Below are 21,819 nucleotides of genomic sequence, written 5' to 3'. Positions count from 1 at the left end.
CATCACACTTCAGAATAAAAAATAAATGCTACATTTTTGTTTTCCTAACCGCCAAATGTGTACAATTCATTGTGTGTTACAAAAAGTGCCATCCTACAGCTTTTTCTTTCACACTCTGTGTTCCCCAGTAAGATAGTCACAAAATTCACTTTAGTTTTCTTTCTCTGACTGTAAAGTGAGGAGTTTGTAAACGCCAATCCCAATGTTATGAAAAGTAAGCAGTAGAAGACATAGCTTGACATTTGACCTCTATCTTTGAAGTGCAGCAAATGTGACAAGATAAACACAGAATTTAAAGGCATCTATATTTATTGCTTGGGCTTTCGTGACCCACTAAAAACCATCTCGCGATCCACAGTTTGGGAGACAGTCTTGGGTGAAGAGATTTTAGGAAGCCTAAGACTGGTTGTGTTCCAGTCTAGTGAAACAAAGAATGTGACTGTGTTTTGTAAGTGCACAGTAAGGGCATGATTCAGAAAGGGGAAGTTACACTTTTGTGTAAGTTTTCGATTGTTTGCTATTCACAAACGGATTTACGAGTGGGGAGTCTCCACATATAAAAAGACCTATCTTTTTATGTACGGAGACTCCGCACTCGTATAAATACTACTCATGAATCCCTTTGTGGATAGCAAACAGTCGTAAACTTACACAAAAGTGTATGTTTACCTTTGTGGGTCAGGCCCTTCGTGACAATCGAGGCCGCAGTCGTTTGGCGTTACGACGGTGTGTAGTGCAAGTTCCAGGCTGCTTCAGTTGTGATGCAGAAATGTCAGCGGTGTCCTTTCCGTTTCCTTTTTATTCATTATGAACTTAATACAGACAAAGGTTCTGCTCCTGGCAAAGCCAGTCCTGCTTTTACCTTGACTAACTGCTCATTTAATCTCGGTGAACAGAAGTCCGAACTGTGCTATAGAAGGTTTCTTAATATAGAAATTCTTCCTATTGAAGGCTCAACTATCCTAAAAGAGGCAATTGCCAAACACAGGAAGGAAGGGGCAGGTCCTGGCCAGGCATAAAATGTAATATACAAGGATCTCCCTCTGAAGGTCTGTATCTTCTGGAGGTGGGTCTGCTTGCTCGAAGCCCACAGGTCAGAGCCGTCCCCTCCAGCTGCTTCTAGATCCTTTGCATGCATAGGACGGTTCTTCCTCATCTTCTCAAAGAGCTGCATGGCTGCACGCGTGCTAGTGCTCTGATGGGAGCAGTTTCACCGTATCTGTTTTGCAGTGCCTTCAAATGAATTCTTTTTGTTAAGTGTCCACAAGATCTAGGTTCTTTGCTTGGGCTAATAGAGTTAAGTGCTACCTTTCCTTGGGTTAGTTCTTACGTGCCACGAAACAAGGTGGTATAAGCGTACTTCATGAGATTGATCAAATCCTGAGGTGATGCAGTGGAAGTGCAGCTTTGCCAGAGCCATGATGATCCTGCCTTCACTCTCAGATGCCAGGAAGAATTCAGTGCCCCTTCTTGGATGAACGCTGGCCGGAGATACAGCCATGAACCGCTTGCCCCTGGATAAAGCTGGGTCCAAACACTGCTTCTCGTTCAAGGGTCCAGTCTGCTAAAGGTGCCCCGGAGCAAGGCCAGCTTTTAGCCAGAGACCCCAGTAGATGGAGCCTACGCAAGCGAAGGAGGTACTTGTTCTTTTTTACCTGCCAGTGTTGAGTATCAAAGGGCTTGGATGTAGAGAAGAGGGGGGAGTGACAAGAGCTAGGAGGATGATGGTATCTTGCCCAAGAAACTCCCCAAGCTGAAGAGGCTTCTCTAAAGAAACATTCTCTTGCTGGTCTTCGTATCAAATAATAATACATTTCATTATTTTTTAACAAAAATGATCAGGTTTTTCAACTAAAGGTCAGAGGTTACGGTGGAGGTCAGAAGGTGCTTTAAAGGCAGGGTTATACTTTAAAGTGCTGGGAAGTTTCCCTTTGACCGTTTACAGCGCTATGTTGCCTTTTGCCTTGGTTCACACTATAGAAATACCATATACATACAGGAGGCCAGTGCCTTCAGTGCATCTATTCACTTGTGCCCCTTCCCATGAAGTCCACCCATCACTCGCACCTTCCTCTTGTGAGATGTTCTACAGGGAAGTTCAGAGGTTCTACCTCGCTCCCCCAACCTCTCCCTCCACACTCCACTCTTTGCATTGACCTCTCCTCTTGTGCGATGCTCTGCAGGGTTCTATGCAGGTTCTAAAACAGATAGGCCTAGGGTTCTGTCTCCTGTGCAGTAGTTCGTCTTCCTTAACCAGCTTTGTGATGAACTAGTGTAAGGAGAGCTCAATTCTTCGAAGGGCAGAGGTTAACGCCAGGTCTCACCTATGTCCTTCACTCTTGTTTCCTTTCCTAGGTGGGAAACCTTGGGCAGGCAAACTATGCAGCATCCAAAGCGGCTGTGGAAGGGTTAACGAAGACGGCGGCAAAGGAGCTGGCCAAGTATGAGCGTGGAGGGGTCCTTTTGGGAGAATGAGACTCTTGGATATGTGCGGTGGGCACCTGGACTGGGGATTGTTGGTATTACCAGGGGTCTTTGCAGGACACTGCAGGTAGTTTGGGTGTTTTCAGGAGGTCTATGCGGGACACCATGGAGATTGGTGGTGGTTTCAGGAAGTGTTTAGAGCACACAGCAGGGATTTGTGGTGGTTTCAAAGGGTTTTCACTGGCCATCGTGGGGAATGGTTGTGGTTTCAATAGGTGTTCAGAGAACTCAGTAGGATTGGTGGTGGTTTTAGGATTGGTGGTGGTTTTATGTCTTCACAGGACACTGCGGGGGATTGGTGGTGGTTTTAGGTCTTCACAGGACACTGCTGGGATTGGTGGTGGTTTTAGGTCTTCACAGGACACTGCTGGGATTGGTGGTGGTTTTATGTCTTCACAGGACACTGCAGGGATTGGTGGTGGTTTTAGGTCTTCACAGGACACTGCTGGGATTGGTGGTGGTTTTAGGTCTTCACAGGACACTGCTGGGATTGGTGGTGGTTTTAGGCTTTCAGAGGAGACTGCGGGGATTGATGGGGGTTCCCAGAGGTCTTCACAGGACGCTGCAGGGATTGGTGGGGGTTTTAGGTCTTCACACGACAGTGCAGGGATTGGTGGTGGTTTTAGGTCTTCACAGGACACTGCGGGCATTGGTGGTGGTTTTAGGTCTTCACAGGACACTGCAGGGATTGGTGGTGGTTTTAGGTCTTCAGAGGACACTGCAGGGATTGATGGGGGTTTCAAGAGATCTCCACAGGACACTGCAGGGATTGGTGGTGGTTTTAAGTCTTCACAGGACACTGCAGGGATTGGTGGGGGTTTTAGGTCTTCACAGGACACTGAAGGGATTGATGGGGGTTTCAAGAGGTCTTCACAGGACACTGCGGGGATTGGTGGTGGTTTTAGGTCTTCACAGGACACTGCTGGGATTGGTGGTGGTTTTAGGTCTTCACAGGACACTGCTGGGATTGGTGGTGGTTTTAGGTCTTCACAGGACACTGCCGGGATTGGTGGTGGTTTTAGGTCTTCACAGGACACTGATGGGATTGGTGGTGGTTTTAGGTCTTCACAGGACACTGCGGGGATTGGTGGTGGTTTTAGGTCTTCACAGGACACTGCAGGGATTGGTGGTAGTTTTAGGTCTACACAGGACACTGCAGGGATTGGTGGGGGTTTCAAGAGGTCTTCACAGGACACTGCTGGGATTGGTGCTGGTTTTAGGTCTTCACAGGACACTGCGGGGATTGGTGGTGGTTTCAGGTCTTCACAGGACACTGCTGGGATTGGTGGTAGTTTTAGGTCTTCACAGGACACTGCTGGGATTGGTGGTGGTTTTAGGTCTTCACAGGACACTGCGGGGATTGGTGGTGGTTTTAGGTCTTCACAGGACACTGCAGGGATTGGTGGTAGTTTTAGGTCTACACAGGACACTGCAGGGATTGGTGGGGGTTTCAAGAGGTCTTCACAGGACACTGCTGGGATTGGTGCTGGTTTTCGGTCTTCACAGGACACTGTTGGGATTGGTGGTGGTTTTAGGTCTTCACAGGACACTGCGGGGATTGGTGGTGGTTTTAGGTCTTCACAGGACACTGCAGGGATTGGTGGTAGTTTTAGGTCTACACAGGACACTGCAGGGATTGGTTGGGGTTTCAAGAGGTCTTCACAGGACACTGCTGGGATTGGTGCTGGTTTTAGGTCTTCACAGGACACTGCGGGGATTGGTGGTGGTTTTTGGTCTTCACAGGACACTGCTGGGATTGGTGGTGGTTTTAGGTCTTCACAGGACACTGCAGGAATTGGTGGGGATTTCAGAAGGTCTTCACAGGACAGTGCGGGGATTATTGAGGGTTTCAAAAGGTCTTCACAGGACACACCGGGGATTGGTGGGGGTTTTTAAGAGGTTTCATAGGATACCTTGGAGATTGGTGGTGGTTTTAGGTGTCTTCACAGAACACGCACTTTCCTGCGTACCCACCATCTTGGTGTGTGTGGCAAGGAGTCCACCGGCTCGAAGTGCCGGCTCTTGGTATGCAGTAGGGCTTTTGCTGCTCAACTTCTAAAGACTTGTCAGATCATCTATGTGAATGGATGCTTGCCCTGCAGCAGCGCCGGCTGTTACTCGTCTCTGAGGTGTGTGTGAGAGACACAGGTGCCTGGTCCTCTCTTTCCCTCGTCCTTTCTCCTTCTCCACCAGTGTTTCCCTTGCATCCCCTTCTGTCTGCTCTGACCTCCTCAGCTGGATACTGCCATTACACCCAGCCTCCTCCCCCCTTCCAGTCCACTCATTGACTGCCTGGCCCTCTGTTCTGTAAGGAGAACCGGCCTGTCCAATCGATACAGGTTTAACTCTTCAGACACCTGCCTGGAACGCCAGTTTGGCCTCTCACCTGCCTACACGTGGGCTGTCTGGCGTCGGGGAGGACTCCACTGTTCTCTGGCACACATTCTGTGAGGTGAAAGTTATTGTAGTTAAGCCCCACTTGCATAAGAAGCATTCTCCCAATGCGAACAAAGATTCATGATGTAGGGAGCTGCCCCCGACAGTGAGGTCAGAGGTCCTGATGTTGCCTGCACGGTCTTTGGAATGTGAGGTCTTGGAAGGGACTAAAAGGTGATATGGGGAGTGGTGGGTGGGGTCCGGCCTCTTAGCACATTTGGGGCAGAGGGCCCGGAATCCGTAAGGTATGAGGGCTCATATGTTCTGAAGTGGAGGGACCTGTAGAATCCCGGGTGGGGTGTGTTGGGTTAGGATGAGAGGCCCCCATCAGGCATTGGCCAGAGGTCATCCTCCGGGAGGGCGGAGCTTCCCTGACTGAGTACCACAGAGGAGGGGCTTCAGATCTGTGGAATGTGAGGACCATAGTGAACCTGTGGCGAGGGAGCATTAAATACTGAGTGGATAAGTAAATGTGAGACACGGCGCAACACCAGGTGCAGGTGACCTCTGAACCCCTCACTACTCCGGCTTTCTTTCTCTGCACAGGTTTGGGATTCGCTGCAACACCGTCATGCCTGGGTTCATCGCTACTCCAATGACTGCTGCCGTCCCGCAGAAGGTTCTTGACAAGGTAACCGAGATGTGCGCGTGGGCATGCGCGGGGTCTTTTTATTAGACGTAGCATCTGGTCAAACCACTATAGCCACAAACTAAGGGGGGGACACACAGTCACATACCGATTAGTTCCATGCATTCCTACCTAAATTTAACAAAATAGAACTTAGTCTTGCTAAATCTGACCCCCAATGTCAATCGCATGCTGCTCGGCTCCACACTATGGGCAATCCTCATGGGTTTCGATAGGGTTTTTCTGAAGCGTTCTGTTTCTCCACATTTGGGTGTGATCCGAGACTTCGAAGGAAGTGAGGTGATGGTAAGACTCTTGATCGTGGAGGGGAGGCCATGGTCAGTCCTTGGGTTTACTTTACCTTTAGGTTGAGGTCGACATGCTTTTTCCATGCTTCATGGCGACACATACTCCATCGTGGTACAAAAGGGGGTGGTGATGGACGGAGCATCTGAACCAATCAAACACTCACACCCTGTCAACAGTTCTGGGTTTAATCCATCACCGTTCTTTAGCCCACTCTGCCACCACAGTGCAAATCAGTCTGACCCTGTGCCTCATGGGAACAGCCCAGCCTGAACTGCCAAGCCATGCCTTCCCTGGACCGGAAACAAGCTTCCGAGGACCGGTTTCTGGCATTTCAGCCGTCTTCAGCCCGGCTTGCTTGAATCCAGTGGCAAAGTGAACAAGGGACTCACGTCTGAGCATACCCTGCCAACTTATGGCGAACAAAGTGGTACAAAAGGGGGTGGTGATGCACGGAGCATCTTAACCAATCAAACACTCGCACCCAGTCAACAGATCTGGGTTTAATCCATCACCGTTCTTTAGCCCACTCTGCCACCACAGTTCAGACATGGCCATATGCAAATCAGTCTGACCAGTTTGACTCCATCCCCAGTCATCGTCTGCCTCCTCATTGGAATGAGAGTTTGATGGCCTCTCAACACTGCTGACTGCCTTCGTTGCAGTTGTTTTTTTGCTGCAGATCAAGCAGTCAAACTTTTGCAGGATGATAGAATTTGCTGCAGAATGCACACTTCTTCCCCTGAAAACAAGGAATTCATCCTGGTGCCACCACCGCTCCAGCAGGACAGTGGGGACACTCACAGGTTCAGTTATTATCGAGTCGCTGAGGGAAGCTTCCATGTGTGATCCTTGGCTCTAGCGAGTTGCAGAGACTAGGCAAGGATTTTCCTGGTTTTTCCAGGATCTGGCAGCCCGTCCCTCTGAATGAATTGTGCTCCTATTTCCTATGTTTCACCATTAAGGGGGGATGAGCAAGGCATGTGAATAATGCGATGTAGAATGTATCTACAGATTTGTCCTGTTCCTACTTTGGCCGATGAAGTAGGAATTTTTACTATGCAGGGTCAGGCAGCGGAGCAAAGTGTACATCGAAGGTGGTCGGTCACCAGTGTACTATAGGTATGTGGTAGGCCAGCTTCAGGCAGTGTCTGTGAGAGCTTAAAAATGCCCTCCCCAGCAAGGTGCAATAACAGGTCTTGTTCTGCCATCAGGGGCATCATTTGCAGCAAAATATGTACCCAGGCGCTCTACCTAGAGATCACTTGGATGCCTCTGAGGACAGCGTTCCCAAGAATTCGGAAGGAGGGATGGCAGGAATAGGTTACTTGGATGTTTAAAACACCTTGCAGTGCAACTGCAACAGTGCAAAAGAGAACATTTTGGCTGCGTCCTAGATAGAAGAGATCTGGGCTCCAAGAAGCAATGTAAAACGCAAGGGGTGGTAGTTAGTAATATTCCAGTAGTTAAACACCAGTCACATAGTGCTGATGAATAGCATTTGTACTAATAGTTTGTGCTCTGTCTCTGGCAAACAAACTGTAGGCTGGATAGGTGTCTGGCGTCACCTTGTACGTGTTCAGTGATGGCGGTAGCCTGGTCGTTGAGGACTATGCAAGGTCTGTGCTGTGCTCGACAAATGGAGGCAGCAGTGGTGGCCAAGAATGGCCTCGGTTGTATGGGTCAGGCAGCACTGTGTTGAGGACACCTGGTTCGTGACGCAGCACTGGGCACTCTGATCTTGGGTTCCCTCAGTTAGACTGGGTCAGGGGAGCACGGCTTGCAAAGACAGCGGGAGCTCCATCCTTTGACAGCACAGCATGGGCCAGGTGTTGTCGGCCGGCGTGTGGTACACCTAGCACAGTGGATGAATACAAGGAAACACACACGGGCCGCCTGCACAAGTGTTAGAAGGCAGGGCCTGGACTCTTTTTATCAGACCAGTCGCCCATGACATAGCATCAGGTCAAACCATAACCACAAACTAAGGGGGGAACCAGAGGCATATGCCTATTAGCATCATTATCCATGTCCACTACTACCGTAACCTGGAATTCATACCAAGTGGACAAATTAGCAAGATCAAGCTTCATTACTATGAAAACGGTGTGACCCATCTTCTCCCACCTGCCACTATCTTTCTTGATTTGTTTAAACTTGATTACACCAATGGGTTCTACCATGGATCATCTTTATCAACTATGAAAAGACTTCAACGGATTCAGAACTCTGCTTCCAGACTACTCCTACATGTAAAGCCACAAGCCCACATCTCTCTTGCCTGGAACGCCCTGCATTGGGTACCGGTTGCCAGAAGATCCACCTTCAAGCTGCTTTGTATCACCCACAAAGCGATAAATGGAACATCCTTCTCTGTTCAAACAGCTGAACTATGGAATTCGTAACCCCCAAACATAAGAGCAACAGATAACTATCTTATCTTCAGAACACTACTCATAACCACCATACTCAAACATAAATGTACAGCATATCCCTCTGTAAATAGGCATTTAATTTGATTATGTATGTATCTAGATGTATATTTCTTGACATTAATATGTATAATATGTACTTGTGTAACTATATATGTATTACTTTAATCCTGCTATTTAAAAAAAAACTTTGACTTTCTCCAATGCTCTACCCTATATTTCACACTATTCCTCTCTCGGTGTCTCCTCTAACGTCGGTCTCGGGCTCATCCCAAACCTCATTCTATAACTATGCGCTTCAAAATTGCCCTTTCTATCCTCTTTACTCCTTTAGCCCTCCTTGGATACTCTTTACTCCTTTAGCCCTCCTTGGATCACCCAAACCTCGTTTTAATACCATGATCTACAAACAACCATTCTAAATTCTTCCCTCCTCCGCCTCTCCTTATAATCATCCCAAACCTCCTCCTACTGCTATTATCTCCCAATAAACACTTTTTAGACTCTTTCCCCTCCCATCCTCCATTACCATTTTCAATCCAACTAACGTGTTCACATGTCCACTGCTCAAATTAACAAAATGTTCACTATACTAATCCTTTTTGGCTTCCAGAGAAGGGTGCTACTTGCTGAAAAGCACTTTGACGCCTCCTCAGGGGTAGTAAGCACTTTATAAATGCAATTGCAATACAATGCAGCTGTCCGCAACTCGTAGGCCCTCGGGCAACTGAGCTGTGTGTTGTTGCTAATCCTTGTAGTGTAAACTGACCCCCCCTCCCAGAGGCTATTACTGACTCCTGTGGTGTATTCCTGCCTCGCCACACAGTAGTGCAGCTCCGTGGAACGTAACTGTTTCCCTCTTCCTGTTACTCATTGTGACCCCTGTTCTGTGCAACCAGGTTTCTCCCCGTGCCTTCAGCTATTACTGTCGGTCTCACTCCCTCAAGCCGTAGCTTCTCCTCCTGCCTTTACCTTGCTCCTCTTCGGAACTGTAACCTCACCTCTGACTATAACGTGGCTATGGGCTATATTTTCCCACCCGGCCTCATCCTGTTCACCTCAGGCAAGAATCATCTTACTAAGGCGAGAGCATGTACCTCTAAAATACAATGAATCCCTCATTCAGTAACTCTGTAACCTACAATTTAATCCCCTCCCACCCCCTAACTGGAAACACTTTTGATTTTTCTCTTGTACGGTACTAACCTGCAGCTCTGGCTTTAAGCTACTGCTCTGTAAATGGCCCCTGAGAAGCCCTCTAGACTAAACCTGCCCGCTAGTGACTTCACTGCCCATCTAGGATCTAACTTGCCTCCCATGGCAATTTTTTGTACCCTCAGTCTGACTTGTTCCTCTAGACTGAATAGTAACTTGCTTCCATCAACTGTAACTTGCCGCTCTAGCCTGTATCTTACTCATCTTATTTGTAACTTGGCTCTTTGTTGCCGCGCAAGGCTGTAATTTGCTCCTCTAGCCCCCCCTTTAACTTGTCACAGAGGAAACTGTTCTCTGCTGTGGTCAGATCTGGGAGGTGCCAGATGGAAGCGGGAGGAGAGGGTTAGTGGTCTCTGTATAGTTGCCAAAGTCCCCAGCAGCCCTGATCCCTAGTCCTGTTCCCGCTGCCTGGTGCTCACTCTCGTCTCCTCTGTTAGTTTGCAGGGATGGTGCCTCTGGGACGACTCGGGGACCCCTCAGGTGAGTGGGGCGCTGATTGCATGTTGAAGCCTCTGATGCTGGATGAATGTGTATGTTATGTTATTTGAAATGGTATGTGCTATGTTGTGTTGCATAGTATGTTGTGTAAATTATGTATTGTATTAGTTGCTTGTTTACTGATTGATGTGGCTCTGAGAGTCCCTCAAAGTGATGGGGGAGGTTGGAAGGAGAGAGAAGGGGCCATGGGAGAGGGAACGCAATATAGGTAACCAACCCGAGGAGGCTGGTTGGCTGGAGAAGAAGGTGGATGCCCATGATCGTGATCATTGGGCCAGATGTGTGAAGCCTTTTTGCAGTCATAAATGGCCTTATTGGCACAATTGGGCTGTTTCCAAACGCAAAAAGGCTTTTTCTAATGTATCAAACTTAAATCAAGATTCTGTAACACATGATTGAATCTCAATTTGGGTTTGACACCAAATTCCGATTCGATATTTGGAAGGGATGTGTTTAGGGAGTTCCTTCCAAATGTTGAACCGTAGTGGTATGCAATAATGTTTTGCGACCGGAATGCATTTGCAAAACATTCCTATTTTACGGACACGTCAAAGGAGGTGGGACCCTTTCAGAATGTTACAAAACATTTTATATAGTGAACTACAATGGCTCTGTCGGGGAGCAACAATTGCAAAAACACAAATCATTAGAAATATGGAAGTTTATGCTCACTTAAAGAATCCAGTAACAATGTAAGTAAAACAAATCAAATCAATGCGTGCAACAAAGTAAAGACTAGTATCAGAACACCAAGGAAAAGATAAAGACTCAAAAGTACTTGCAAGAGAATTATTATTATTATTATTCAATTTTCATCAGAAAACATAAATATACATATGTTCGGGCTGTCCAAATAAAACAAAATACGAAAGTGACAAGTGTTTCAGAGTGGCATAAGTGCTCAGTGCAGGTGACGAAGTGCGTATATAGAATTGTGAACTATGAACACATATATATACAATTCTCAAGAATGGTCAGGACAATGATTGTAGAAATCTCCCTGGTAAAAGGCCAAGTTGCTCAAAAATGGGGCCCGGAGATATCCAAGATTGAACCAAGGTTAAATGTCGACGTTTCGACCCTAGAAACGCATAACTGATGTGTCGCCGCTGGTCTTCTTCAGGACAGCCCCAGATGCAGGAAGGTGTCCTGTGTAGTGTGGGGGCGGCCAGAACGATCTGCTGATATCAGGAAAGACACGGTGTGGTACAATCACGGAAGACAGAAGGGGGAATATGGCTTTCCCTCCAAGGGAAAGCAAAGGGATCAAAGCCAATGCCCTGTGGCTTACTTTGAGGGCTGGCAAATGCAATGTGAGAAAAAAATCAGGAACGTTTCTCTGTTGCTGGTGTGATCCTGATCGATAATAATGAACAAATCCAGGCCAAAAAGACCACCTTTCTGTGGCTTGCTATGAAGGTTTGGAATTCCTTGTATGAAAAAAATCTATGTGGCTAATGATTTGACACAAATATCCAGGCAATAAGTCCGTGGAAACAAGTGACTGCTCAGCGGTCTACGCCCACCACAAAAACCTTTTAAGCAGGCAGTAGTCCCACAGACCACTGCTCTCAATAATATTCATGAGGTAAGTCGATTTGCAACCCACTAGGAATCGCTAATTTAAAAAACAAAAGTTTCATACGTTAGGAATAGTGATTTCCTTTTTGTGATTCGCAAAAAATTGCAATTTAGAATCCGCTATCCTAAATGTTAGTACATATGGCCTATTATTCCCTAAATCCTGTGAGTTTCAGGGCCCTGCGCATTTGCTATAATATTTTCGTATATATCATGAATGTCCTATTTATTAGTGAAGGGGCGGCTAACTGAATTAATATTACAAGATTGAGTCAAATGCTGGACTTGCTCTGTTTTTCTTTTGCTGTGGGGCATTCTATTTCTAAAGCCTTGAAACAGATCCTCATCCTATGTGGGACCCACTTGTGTTTGTTGACAGCGGTCCCATACAAACTTCTGAATTTCTTCCTTAAAAATAAGAACCAGGTGTAGAATTTTGAAGTGTTCTGCCCGTAGTTTAAAGGGGTTTTCAGTTAAAAACTCTGATGCTCTTTTGGGTATCCACAGAGCGGTGTGCCCTCTCTCTCTTTTGCTGTTTGCCTTGTTCATCGAACTCCTAGCTGGGCCATTAAGAATTGATCGAAAGTGACTGAGATCAGTTCAAGCATTCCATCCTTCACTTTGTTTTTGATGCCCTGAGTGTGACGGGTATGCCCAGACGCGGGTCCTGTGCTCACTGTGCGCCTGGAATCAAGCTGTAGGCAGCTGATAAGCCCTACCCAGGACAAGACCGATCCTGGGTTGCTTGTGTTCTGGTCCAGGGAAGGCATGGCTTGCCAGTTCGGCCTGGACTGTTCCCATGAGGAGCAGGGTCAAGACTGATTTGCATATGGCCATGTCTGAACTGAGCTGGTATGGTGAGCAAAATACGATTGATTGGGATGAGGCCCAAGAAATAACCAGTGGCTGAGATTAATTCAAGCATCCCGTCCATTACTTTTTGTATACTTTAAGTATGCAGAGAGGATCACTCGCCTCGGATTTAACTCTATGTAGAATATGTCCACCGTCTGCACCTCTCGCATTGTGGACCAATAGTCTGTTTTATCACTATGGAGCATGTATCCACCGGCTGCACCACCTACTCTTAGGGATCGCTCACCTCTGTATTTCTTAGTGAGGGATGTGTCCACTGGCTGCACTGCCTGCACCACCTGCACTGGGGACCACTCGTGTCTGTTTTACCTCTGTGACAGATGCGTCCGCCGGCTGCATGGTCTGCACTGGGGACCACTCGTGTCTGTTTTACCTCTGTGACACATGCGTCCGCTGGCTGCACGGCCTGCACTGGGGACCACTTGTGTCTGTCTGTAGCAGCAGGAGTAGCAGGGACTGTGCTGGACTGGCTAAAGAACTTTCTCAGCCATAGGAGGCAAGTCACGGTGCTGGGGGAATACTGCTCTGAAGAAAAAGCTATGCCAACAGGGGTGCCGCAGGGCTCAAGTTTGAGCCCGGTACTGTTCAATCTGTACATGACCCCCCTGATTGAGCTGATTACATCTTTTCACATCAGCACTATATCATATGCTGATGATACGCAGCTCATCCTTGTATTAGACGGGGAAACGATGAAGGCAGAGGAAAATCTTAGAGATTGCATCGCCGCAACCTTTGCCTGGATGATCAAAAATCATCTCAAATGCAACCCTGGGAAAACCGAAATTTTACCGTTCGGGCCCCAAAACCCTTTTTCCCCTAAACTATGGTGGCCACAAGATGCAGAGATCCCCCCTAACACCATCGACACGGCCCGTAACCTAGGGATTAGGTTTGATGCAGCACTATCATTCAAACAACAAGCAAGGGCTGTGGCAGGGTCCTGTTTGAGTATCATCAGGGGACTTAGAAAGTTCTTCGACTTTCTTCCACTGACAGCCAGGAAGACGGTGGCGGTTGCACTCATAACATCCCGTCTGGACTACTGCAATAGCCTATATGCAGGATTAAATAGATCAGTCCTGCGTAGGCTGCAGTTGGTCCAGAATGCTGCCGCCCGCCTAGTCCTCAACTGGCCGAGGAGGTCATCTGCCTCGGCTGCGCTTAGGGCCTTGCACTGGCTGCCCATCCACAAACGTATACTGTTCAAAATCTTGGTGATCACTTTTAGAGCATACCACCAGCAAGGTCCCAAGTATTTTCTCCCTTGGTTCAGACATTATATACCCACCCGTACGCTCAGATCCTCCAACATGAACCTGCTTCTGATCCCCAATTTCAGGCTGTCCACGAAGGGAGGAAAATCCCTTGGAGCACTGGATGCTAGAGCCTGGAACAAGCTTCCACCCAATCTGCGTCTCATCCCTTCTGAGAGCAGTTTCAGAAAGGCCTTGAAAACTTGGGTCTTTAACCTCCCAGATACAGTATGCATGACTCTGGTATAGACACAGGGAGATTAGCATAGACGAGACTGATGTGTGAGTAACTTTTTCCGGTCTTTCCATCAAGGCTACGGGCTACAGCGCCAAGATGCTCCCTGGATTAAAAGCTGCGCTCTATAAAAGTATATTTACATTACATTACATTACATTTTACCTCTGTGACAGATGCGTCCGCCGGCTGCACGGCCTGCACTGGGGACCACTTGTGTCTGTTTTACCTCTGTGACAGATGTCTCCGTCGGCTGCACTTCCTGCACTGGGGGCCCCTTGTGTCTGTTTTACCACTGTGACAGATGCGTCCACCGGCTTCACCGCCCGCAACAGGGACTTCTCGCGTCTATTTTACCTCTGTGACATATGCGTCGGCCGGCTGCACGGCCTGCACTGGGGACCACTAGTGTCTGTTTTACCACTGTGACAAATGCGTCGGCCAGCTGCATGGCCTGCACTGGGGACCACTTGCGTCTGTTTTACCACTGTGACAGATGCGTCTACCGGCTGCACGGCCTGCACTGGGGACCACTTGTGTCTGTTTTACCTCTGTGACAGATGCGTCTACCGGCTGCACAGCCTGCACCGGAGACCACTCGTGTCTGTTTTACCTCTGTGGGAGATGCATCCGTCAGCTGCACTGGGATTCATGTCTGTTTTTGCTTCTGTGGCCGATGCGTTCACTGGCTGCACGGCCTGCACTGGGGACCACTTGTGTCTGTTTTACCACTGTGACAGATGCGTCTACCGGCTGCACAGCCTGCACTGGGGACCACTGTGGCAAATTTGTCCACCGGCTGCACTGCTCGTTGCTCAAGTGGTCATCAGGATTTGGCGGGACTAACTAGAGGCTATCTAGTGGCATACCAAGAGAGGGCACAACCATCATAAATTTCGGTTCCTCCAATTGCTCCAGCTCACACACGCTGGTACCCCCACCTCCAGGATTTAGACCAGTGGCTCTTAACCTGTGATCCGGGGACCGCTGGGGTCCGGGAAGCTTAGGAGTCAGATTAATAAAGAGCATATAAATAAAGAAGCAAAATGTACAATTCTTAATTTTAAAACATTCTGTAAGTGTGAAGTAATATGAAATTGGAGGCTAAACATTAAGTTGCTATCCTCGGATTGATTCGGGGAGCAGTGCAGGTGCATCATACAGTGGCCTCAATTGAATTTAGAAACACTCCAACCTTCCGAGTAAAATCTAATATTTTTTTTTTATATTTGCTTGTGATTTAAATAAAACATTTCATAATTTGTGTATTTGTTTGAAGAATGCTTGTTTCTGTATTGTGTGTGTGTGTGTGTATTGTTTTGTGGTTTAAATCATTGAAAATGCTTAGTCTGGGGTCCGTGGATTCCAGTAATGACTCAGTGGGGGTCCTAGGGTTCCAGTAATGATTCAGTGGGGGTCTCCGGGTTCTAGTAATGACTGAGTTGGGGTAGCCGGATTCGAGTAATGATGAGTGGGGGTTCCCCGAATTCCTGTAATGATTTATTGGGGGTCCCCGGGTCCAGTGATGACTCAGTTGGGGTCCTCAGATTCCAGTAATGACTCAGCGGGGTCCCCTGGTTCCAGTGATGATTTAGTCGGTGTACCCGGGTTCTAGTAATGATTGAGTTGGGGGTCGCCGGGTTCCAGTAATGATTTATTGGGGGAAACCCTTGGTTCCAGTGATGACCCAGTGGGGGTCCACAGTTCCAGTAATGACTTAGTGGGGTCCTCCGATTCTGGCGAGGCCTGATGTTCCTTGAAGAGCCTGGCTTCAAAGCACGCACCTACCCCATGCCAAGTGGAGAGCAGTGAGCCATGGAAGAGCACTCTGAGCCCATCCACGCCTCGTAGAGAACAGTGAGCCATGGAAGAGTACTCTGAGCCCATCCACGCCTCGTGGAGAGCAGGGAGCCATGGAAGAGTACTCTGAGCCCATCCACGCCGCTCGAGAGCAGAGAGCCATGGAAGAGCACTATGAACCCATCCACACCTCTGGAGAGCAGGGAGCCAAGGAAGAGTACTCTGAGCCCATCCACGCCGCTCGAGAGCAGAGAGCCAGGGAAGAGTACTCTGAGCCCATCCACGCCTCGTGGAGAGCAGGGAGCCATGGAAGAGTACTCTGAGCCCATCCACACCTCTGGAGAGCAGGGAGCCATGGAAGAGTACTCTGAGCCCATCCACACCTCTGGAGAGCAGGGAGCCATGGAAGAGTACTCTGAGCCCATCCACACCTCTGGAGAGCAGGGAGCCATGGAAGAGTACTCTGAGCCCATCCACACCTCTGGAGAGCAGTGAGCCATGGAAGAGTACTCTGAGCCAATCCACGCCTCGTGAAGAGCAGGGAGCCATGGAAGAGTACTCTGAGCCCATCCACGCCTCTGAAGAGCAGGGAGCCATGGAAAGATTACTCTGAGCCCATCCACGCCTCGTGGAGAGCAGGGAGCCATGGAAGAGTACTCTGAGCCCATCCACGCCTCGTGGAGAGCAGAGAGCCATGGAAGAGTACTCTGAGTCCATCCACGCCTCGTGGATAGCAGGGAGCCATGGAAGAGTACTCTGAGCCCATCCACGCCTCGTGGAGAGCAGGGAGCCATGGAAAGATTACTCTGAGCCCATCCACGCCTCGTTGAGAGCAGGGAGCCATGGAAGAGTACTCTGAGCTCATCCACGCCTCGTGGAGAGCAGGGAGCCATGGAAGAGTACTCTGAGCCCATCCACGCCTCGTGGAGAGCAGGGAGCCATGGAAGAGTACTCTGAGCCCACCCACGCCTCGTAGAGAGCTGGGAGCCATGGAAGAGTATTCTGAGCCCATCCACGCCTCGTGGAGAGCAGGGAGCCATGGAAGTGTACTCTGAGCCCATCCACGCCTCTGAAGAGCAGAGAGCCATGGAAGAGTACTCTGAGCCCATCCACGCCTCGTGGAGAGCAGGGAGCCATGGAAGAGTACTCTGAGCCCATCCACGCCTCGTAGAGAGCAGAGAGCCATGGAAGAGTACTCTGAGCCCATCCACGCCTCCTGGAGAGCAGGGAACCATGGAAGAGTACTCTGAGCCCACCCGTGCCTCCCGGAGAGCAGGGAGCCATGGAAGAGTACTCTGAGCCCATCCACGCCTCCTGGAGAGCAGGGAGCCATGGAAGAGTACTCTGAGCCCATCCACGCCTCGTAGAGAGCAGAGAGCCATGGAAGAGTATTCTGAGCCCATACACGCCTCGTGGAGAGCAGGGAGCCATGGAAGAGTACTCTGAGCCCATCCACCCCTCCTGATTGCAGGGAGCCATGGGAGAGCACTCAGAGCCCACCCACGCCTTGTAGAGAGCAGGAAGCCATGGAAGAGTACTCTGCGCCCATCCACGCCGCTCGAGAGCAGAGAGCCATGGAAGAGTACTCTGAGCCCATCCACACCTCCTGGAGAGCAGGGAGCCATGGAAGAGTACTATGAACCCATCCACACCTCTGGAGAGCAGGGAGCCATGGAAGAGTACTCTGAGCCCATCCACACCTCTGGAGAGCAGGGAGCCATGGAAGAGTAATCTGAGCCCATCCACACCTCTGGAGAGCAGGGAGCCATGGAAGAGTACTCTGAGCCCATCCACGCCTCTGAAGAGCAGGGAGCCATGGAAGAGTACTCTGAGCCCATCCACGCCTCGTGGAGAGCAGGGAGCCATGGAAGAGTACTCTGAGCCCATCCACGCCTCTGAAGAGCAGAGAGCCATGGAAGAGTACTCTGAGCCCATCCACGCCTCGTGGAGAGCAGGGAGCCATGGAAGAGTACTCTGAGCCCATCCACGCCTCTGAAGAGCAGGGAGCCATGGAAGAGTACTCTGAGCCCATCCACGCCTCTGAAGAGCAGGGAGCCATGGAAGAGTACTCTGAGCCCATCCACGCCTCGTGGAGAGCAGGGAGCCATGGAAGAGTACTCTGAGCCCATCCACGCCTCTGAAGAGCAGAGAGCCATGGAAGAGTACTCTGAGCCCATCCACGCCTCGTGGAGAGCAGGGAGCCATGGAAGAGTACTCTGAGCCCATCCACGCCTCTGAAGAGCAGGGAGCCATGGAAGAGTACTCTGAGCCCATCCACGCCTCTGAAGAGCAGGGAGCCATGGAAAGATTACTCTGAGCCCATCCACGCCTCGTGGAGAGCAGGGAGCCATGGAAGAGTACTCTGAGCCCATCCACGCCTCTGAAGAGCAGAGAGCCATGGAAGAGTACTCTGAGCCCATCCACGTCTCGTGGAGAGCAGGGAGCCATGGAAGAGTACTCTGAGCCTACCCACGCCTTGTAGAGAGCAGGAAGCCATGGAAGAGTACTCTGCGCCCATCCACGCCTCTGGAGAGCCGGGAGCCATGGAAGAGTACTCTGAGCCCATCCACGCCTCGTAGAGAGCAGTGAGCCATGGAAGAGTACTCTGATCCCATCCACGCCTCGTAGAGAGCAGTGAGCCATGGAAGAGTACTCTGAGCCCATCCACACCTCGTGGATAGCAGGGAGCCATGGAAGAGTACTCTGAGCCCATCCACACCTCGTGGATAGCAGGGAGCCATGGAAGAGTACTCTGAGCCCATCCACGCCTCGTGGATAGCAGGGAGCCATGGAAGAGTACTCTGAGCCCATCCACGCCTCGTGGAGAGCAGGGAGCCATGGAAGAGTACTCTGAGCCCATCCGCGCCTCTGGAGAGCAGGGAGCCATGGAAGAGTACTCTGCGCCCATCCACGCCTCTGGAGAGCCGGGAGCCATGGAAGAGTACTCTGAACCCATCCACGCCTCTGAAGAGCAGGGAGCCATGGAAGAGTACTCTTATCCCATCCACGTTTCTGGAGAGCAGGGAGCCATGGAAGAGTACTCTGAGCCCACCAACGCCTCGTGGAGAGCAGGGAGCCATGGAAGAGTACTCTGAGCCCATCCACGCCTCGTAGAGAGCAGGGAGCCATGGAAGAGTACTCTAAGCCCATCCACGCCTCGTGGAGAACAGGGAGCCATGGAAGAGTACTCTGAGCCCATCCACGCCTCGTGGATAGCAGGGAGCCATGGAAGAGTACTCTGAGCCCATCCACGCCGCTCCAGAGCAGAGAGCCATGGAAGAGTATTCTGAGCCCATCCACGCCTCGTGGAGAGCAGGGAGCCATGGAAGAGTACTCTGAGCCCACCCACGCCTCGTAGAGAGCAGGGAGCCATGAAAGAGTACTCTGAGCCCATCCACGCCTCGTGGATTGTAGGGAGCCATGCAAGAGTACTCTGAGCCCATCCATGCCTCGTGGAGAGCAGGGAGCCGTGGAAGAGTACTCTGAGCCCATCCACGCCTCTGAAGAGCAGAGAGCCATGGAAAAGTACTCTGAGCCCATCCATGCCCCTTGGAGAGCAGGGAGCCATGGAAAGATTACTCTGAGCCCATCCACGCCTCGTGGAGAGCAGGGAGCCATGGAAGAGTACTCTGAGCCCATCCACGCCACGTGGAGAGCAGGGAGCCATGGAAGAGTACTCTGAGCCCATCCACGCCTCTGGAGAGCTGGGAGCCATGGAAGAGTACTCTGAACCCATCCACGCCTCTGAAGAGCAGGGAGCCATGGAAGAGTACTCTGAGCCCATCCACACCTCTGGAGAGCAGGGAGCCATGGAAGAGTATTCTGAGCCCATCCACGCCTCGTGGATAGCAGGGAGCCATGGAAGAGTACTCTGAGCCCATCCACGCCCCCTAGAGAGCAAGGAGCCATGGAAGCCTACTCTGAGCCCACCCACGCCTCTGAAGAGCAAGAAGCCATGGAAGAGTACTCTGAGCCCACCCACGCCTCTGAAGAGCAAGAAGCCATGGAAGAGTACTCTAAGCCCATCCACTCCTCTCGAGAGCAGGGAACCATGGAAGAGTACTCTGAGCCCACCCACCCACGCCTCCTAGAGAGCAGGGAGCCATGGAAGAGTACTCTGAGCCCATCCACACCTCATGGAGAGCAGGGAGCCATGGAAGAGTACTCTGAGCCCATCCACGCCTCCTGGAGAGCAGTGAGCCATGGAAGAGTACTCTGAGCCCATCCACGCCTCGTAGAGAGCAGGGAGCTATGGAAGAGTACTCTGAGCCCACCCACCCCTTGTAGAGAACAGGGAGCTATGGAAGAGTACTCTGAGCCCATCCACGCCTCGTAGAGAGCAGAGAGCCGTGGAAGAGTACTCTGAGCCCATCCACGCCTCGTAGAGAGCAGGGAACCATGGAAGAGTACTCTTAGCCCATCCACGCCTCCTGGAGAGCAGGGAGCCATGGAAGAGTACTCTGAGCCCATCCACGCCTCGTGGATAGCAGAGAGCCATGGAAGAGTACTCTGGGTCCATCCACACCTCTGGAGAGCAGGGAGCCATGGAAAGATTACTCTGAGCCCATCCACGCCTCGTGGAGAGCAGGGAGCCATGGAAGAGTACTCTGAGCCCATCCACGCCTCTGAAGAGCAGGAGCCATGGAAAGATTACTCTGAGCCCATACACGCCTCTTGGAGAGCAGGGAGCCATGGAAGAGTACTCTGAGCCCATCCACACCTCATGGAGAGCAGGGAGCCATGGAAGAGTACTCTGAGCCCATCCACATCTCTGGAGAGCAGGGAGCCATGAAAGAGTACTCTGAGCCCATCCACTCCTCTCGAGAGCAGGGAACCATGGAAGAGTACTTTGAGCCCACCCATGCCTCGTGGAGAGTAGGGAGCCATGGAAGAGTCCTCCGAGCCCATCTACGCCTCCTGGAGAGCAGAGAGCCATGGAAGAGTACTCTGAGCCCACCCACCCACACCTCCTAGAGAGCAGGGAGCTATGGAAGAGTACTCTGAGCCCACCCACGCCTTGTAGAGAGCAGGGAGCCATGGAAAGATTACTCTGAGGCCATACACGCCTATTGAGAGCAGGGAGCCATGGAAGAGTACTCTGGGTCCATCCACATCTCTGGAGAGCAGAGAGCCATGGAAGAGTACTCTGAGCCTATCCACCCCTTGTAGAGAACAGGGAGCTATGGAAGAGTACTCTGAGCCCATCCACGCCTCGTAGAGAGCAGTGAGCCGTGGAAGAGTACTCTGATCCCATCCACGCCTCTGGAGAGCAGTGAGCCGTGGAAGAGTACTCTGAGCTCATCCAAGGCTCGTGGAGAGGAGGAAGCCATGGGAGAGTACTTCAAGCCCATCCACGCCTTGTAGAGAGCAGGGAGCCATGGGAGAGTACTCAGAGCCCACCCACCCTTGTAGTGAGCAGGGAGCCATGGAAGAGTACTCTGAGCCCATCCACGCCTCTGAAGAACAGGGAGCCATGGAAGAGTACTCTGAGCCCATCCACGCCTCGTGGAGAGCGTGGAGCCATGTAAGAGTACTCTGAGCCCATCCACGCCTCGTGCAGAGCACGTAGCCATGGAAATGTATTCTGAGCCCATCCACCCCTCCCGAGAGCAGGGAGCCATGGGAGAGTACTCAGAGCCCACCCACGCCTTGTAGAGAGCAGGGAGCCATGGAAGAGTACTCTGAGCCCACCCGTGCCTCCTGGAGAGCAGGGAGCCATGGAAGAGTACTCTGAGCCCATCAACGCCTTGTAGAGAGCAGGGAGCCATGGAAGAGTACTCTGAGCCCATCCACGCCTCGTGGAGAGCAGAGAGCCATGGAAGAGTACTCCAAGCCCATCCACGCCTCTGAAGAACAGGGAGCCATGGAAGAGTACTCTGAGCCCATCCACGCCTCGTGGAGAGCAGGGAGCCATGGAAGAGTACTCTGAGCCCATCCACGCCTCGTGGAGAACAGAGAGCCATGGAAGAGAACTCTGAGCCCATCCACGCCTCGTGGAGAGCATGGAGCCATGAAAGAGTACTCTGAGCCCATCCACGCCTCTGGAGAGCCGGGAGCCATGGAAGAGTATTC

At 50.8% G+C, this 21,819-nt stretch overlaps 1 protein-coding gene across 3 annotated transcripts in view; it reads left to right on the top strand.

Moving 5' to 3' along the window:
- The window catches only part of HSD17B8 (hydroxysteroid 17-beta dehydrogenase 8), a 170,752-nt gene that overhangs the window by 119,791 nt on the left and 29,142 nt on the right, over window positions 1-21,819 (top strand). For 2 of the 3 annotated variants that reach the window (XM_086920646.1, XM_086920645.1), the window contains exons 5-7: window positions 2,356-2,441; window positions 5,467-5,551; window positions 9,939-9,981. In XM_086920646.1, coding sequence (XP_086776772.1) covers window positions 2,356-2,441; window positions 5,467-5,551; window positions 9,939-9,981 — 214 coding nt within the window. The remainder of the gene's footprint in view (window positions 1-2,355; window positions 2,442-5,466; window positions 5,552-9,938; window positions 9,982-21,819) is intronic. The other variant, XM_086920644.1, reaches the window with a different exon arrangement.

This window comes from Lissotriton vulgaris, chromosome 5 (genome assembly GCF_964263255.1).
Source record: "Lissotriton vulgaris chromosome 5, aLisVul1.2, whole genome shotgun sequence".
Classification (NCBI taxonomy): domain Eukaryota; kingdom Metazoa; phylum Chordata; class Amphibia; order Caudata; family Salamandridae; genus Lissotriton; species Lissotriton vulgaris.
Note: the sequence above shows the minus strand (reverse complement) of the source record. Positions and strands in the feature narration are given on the sequence as shown.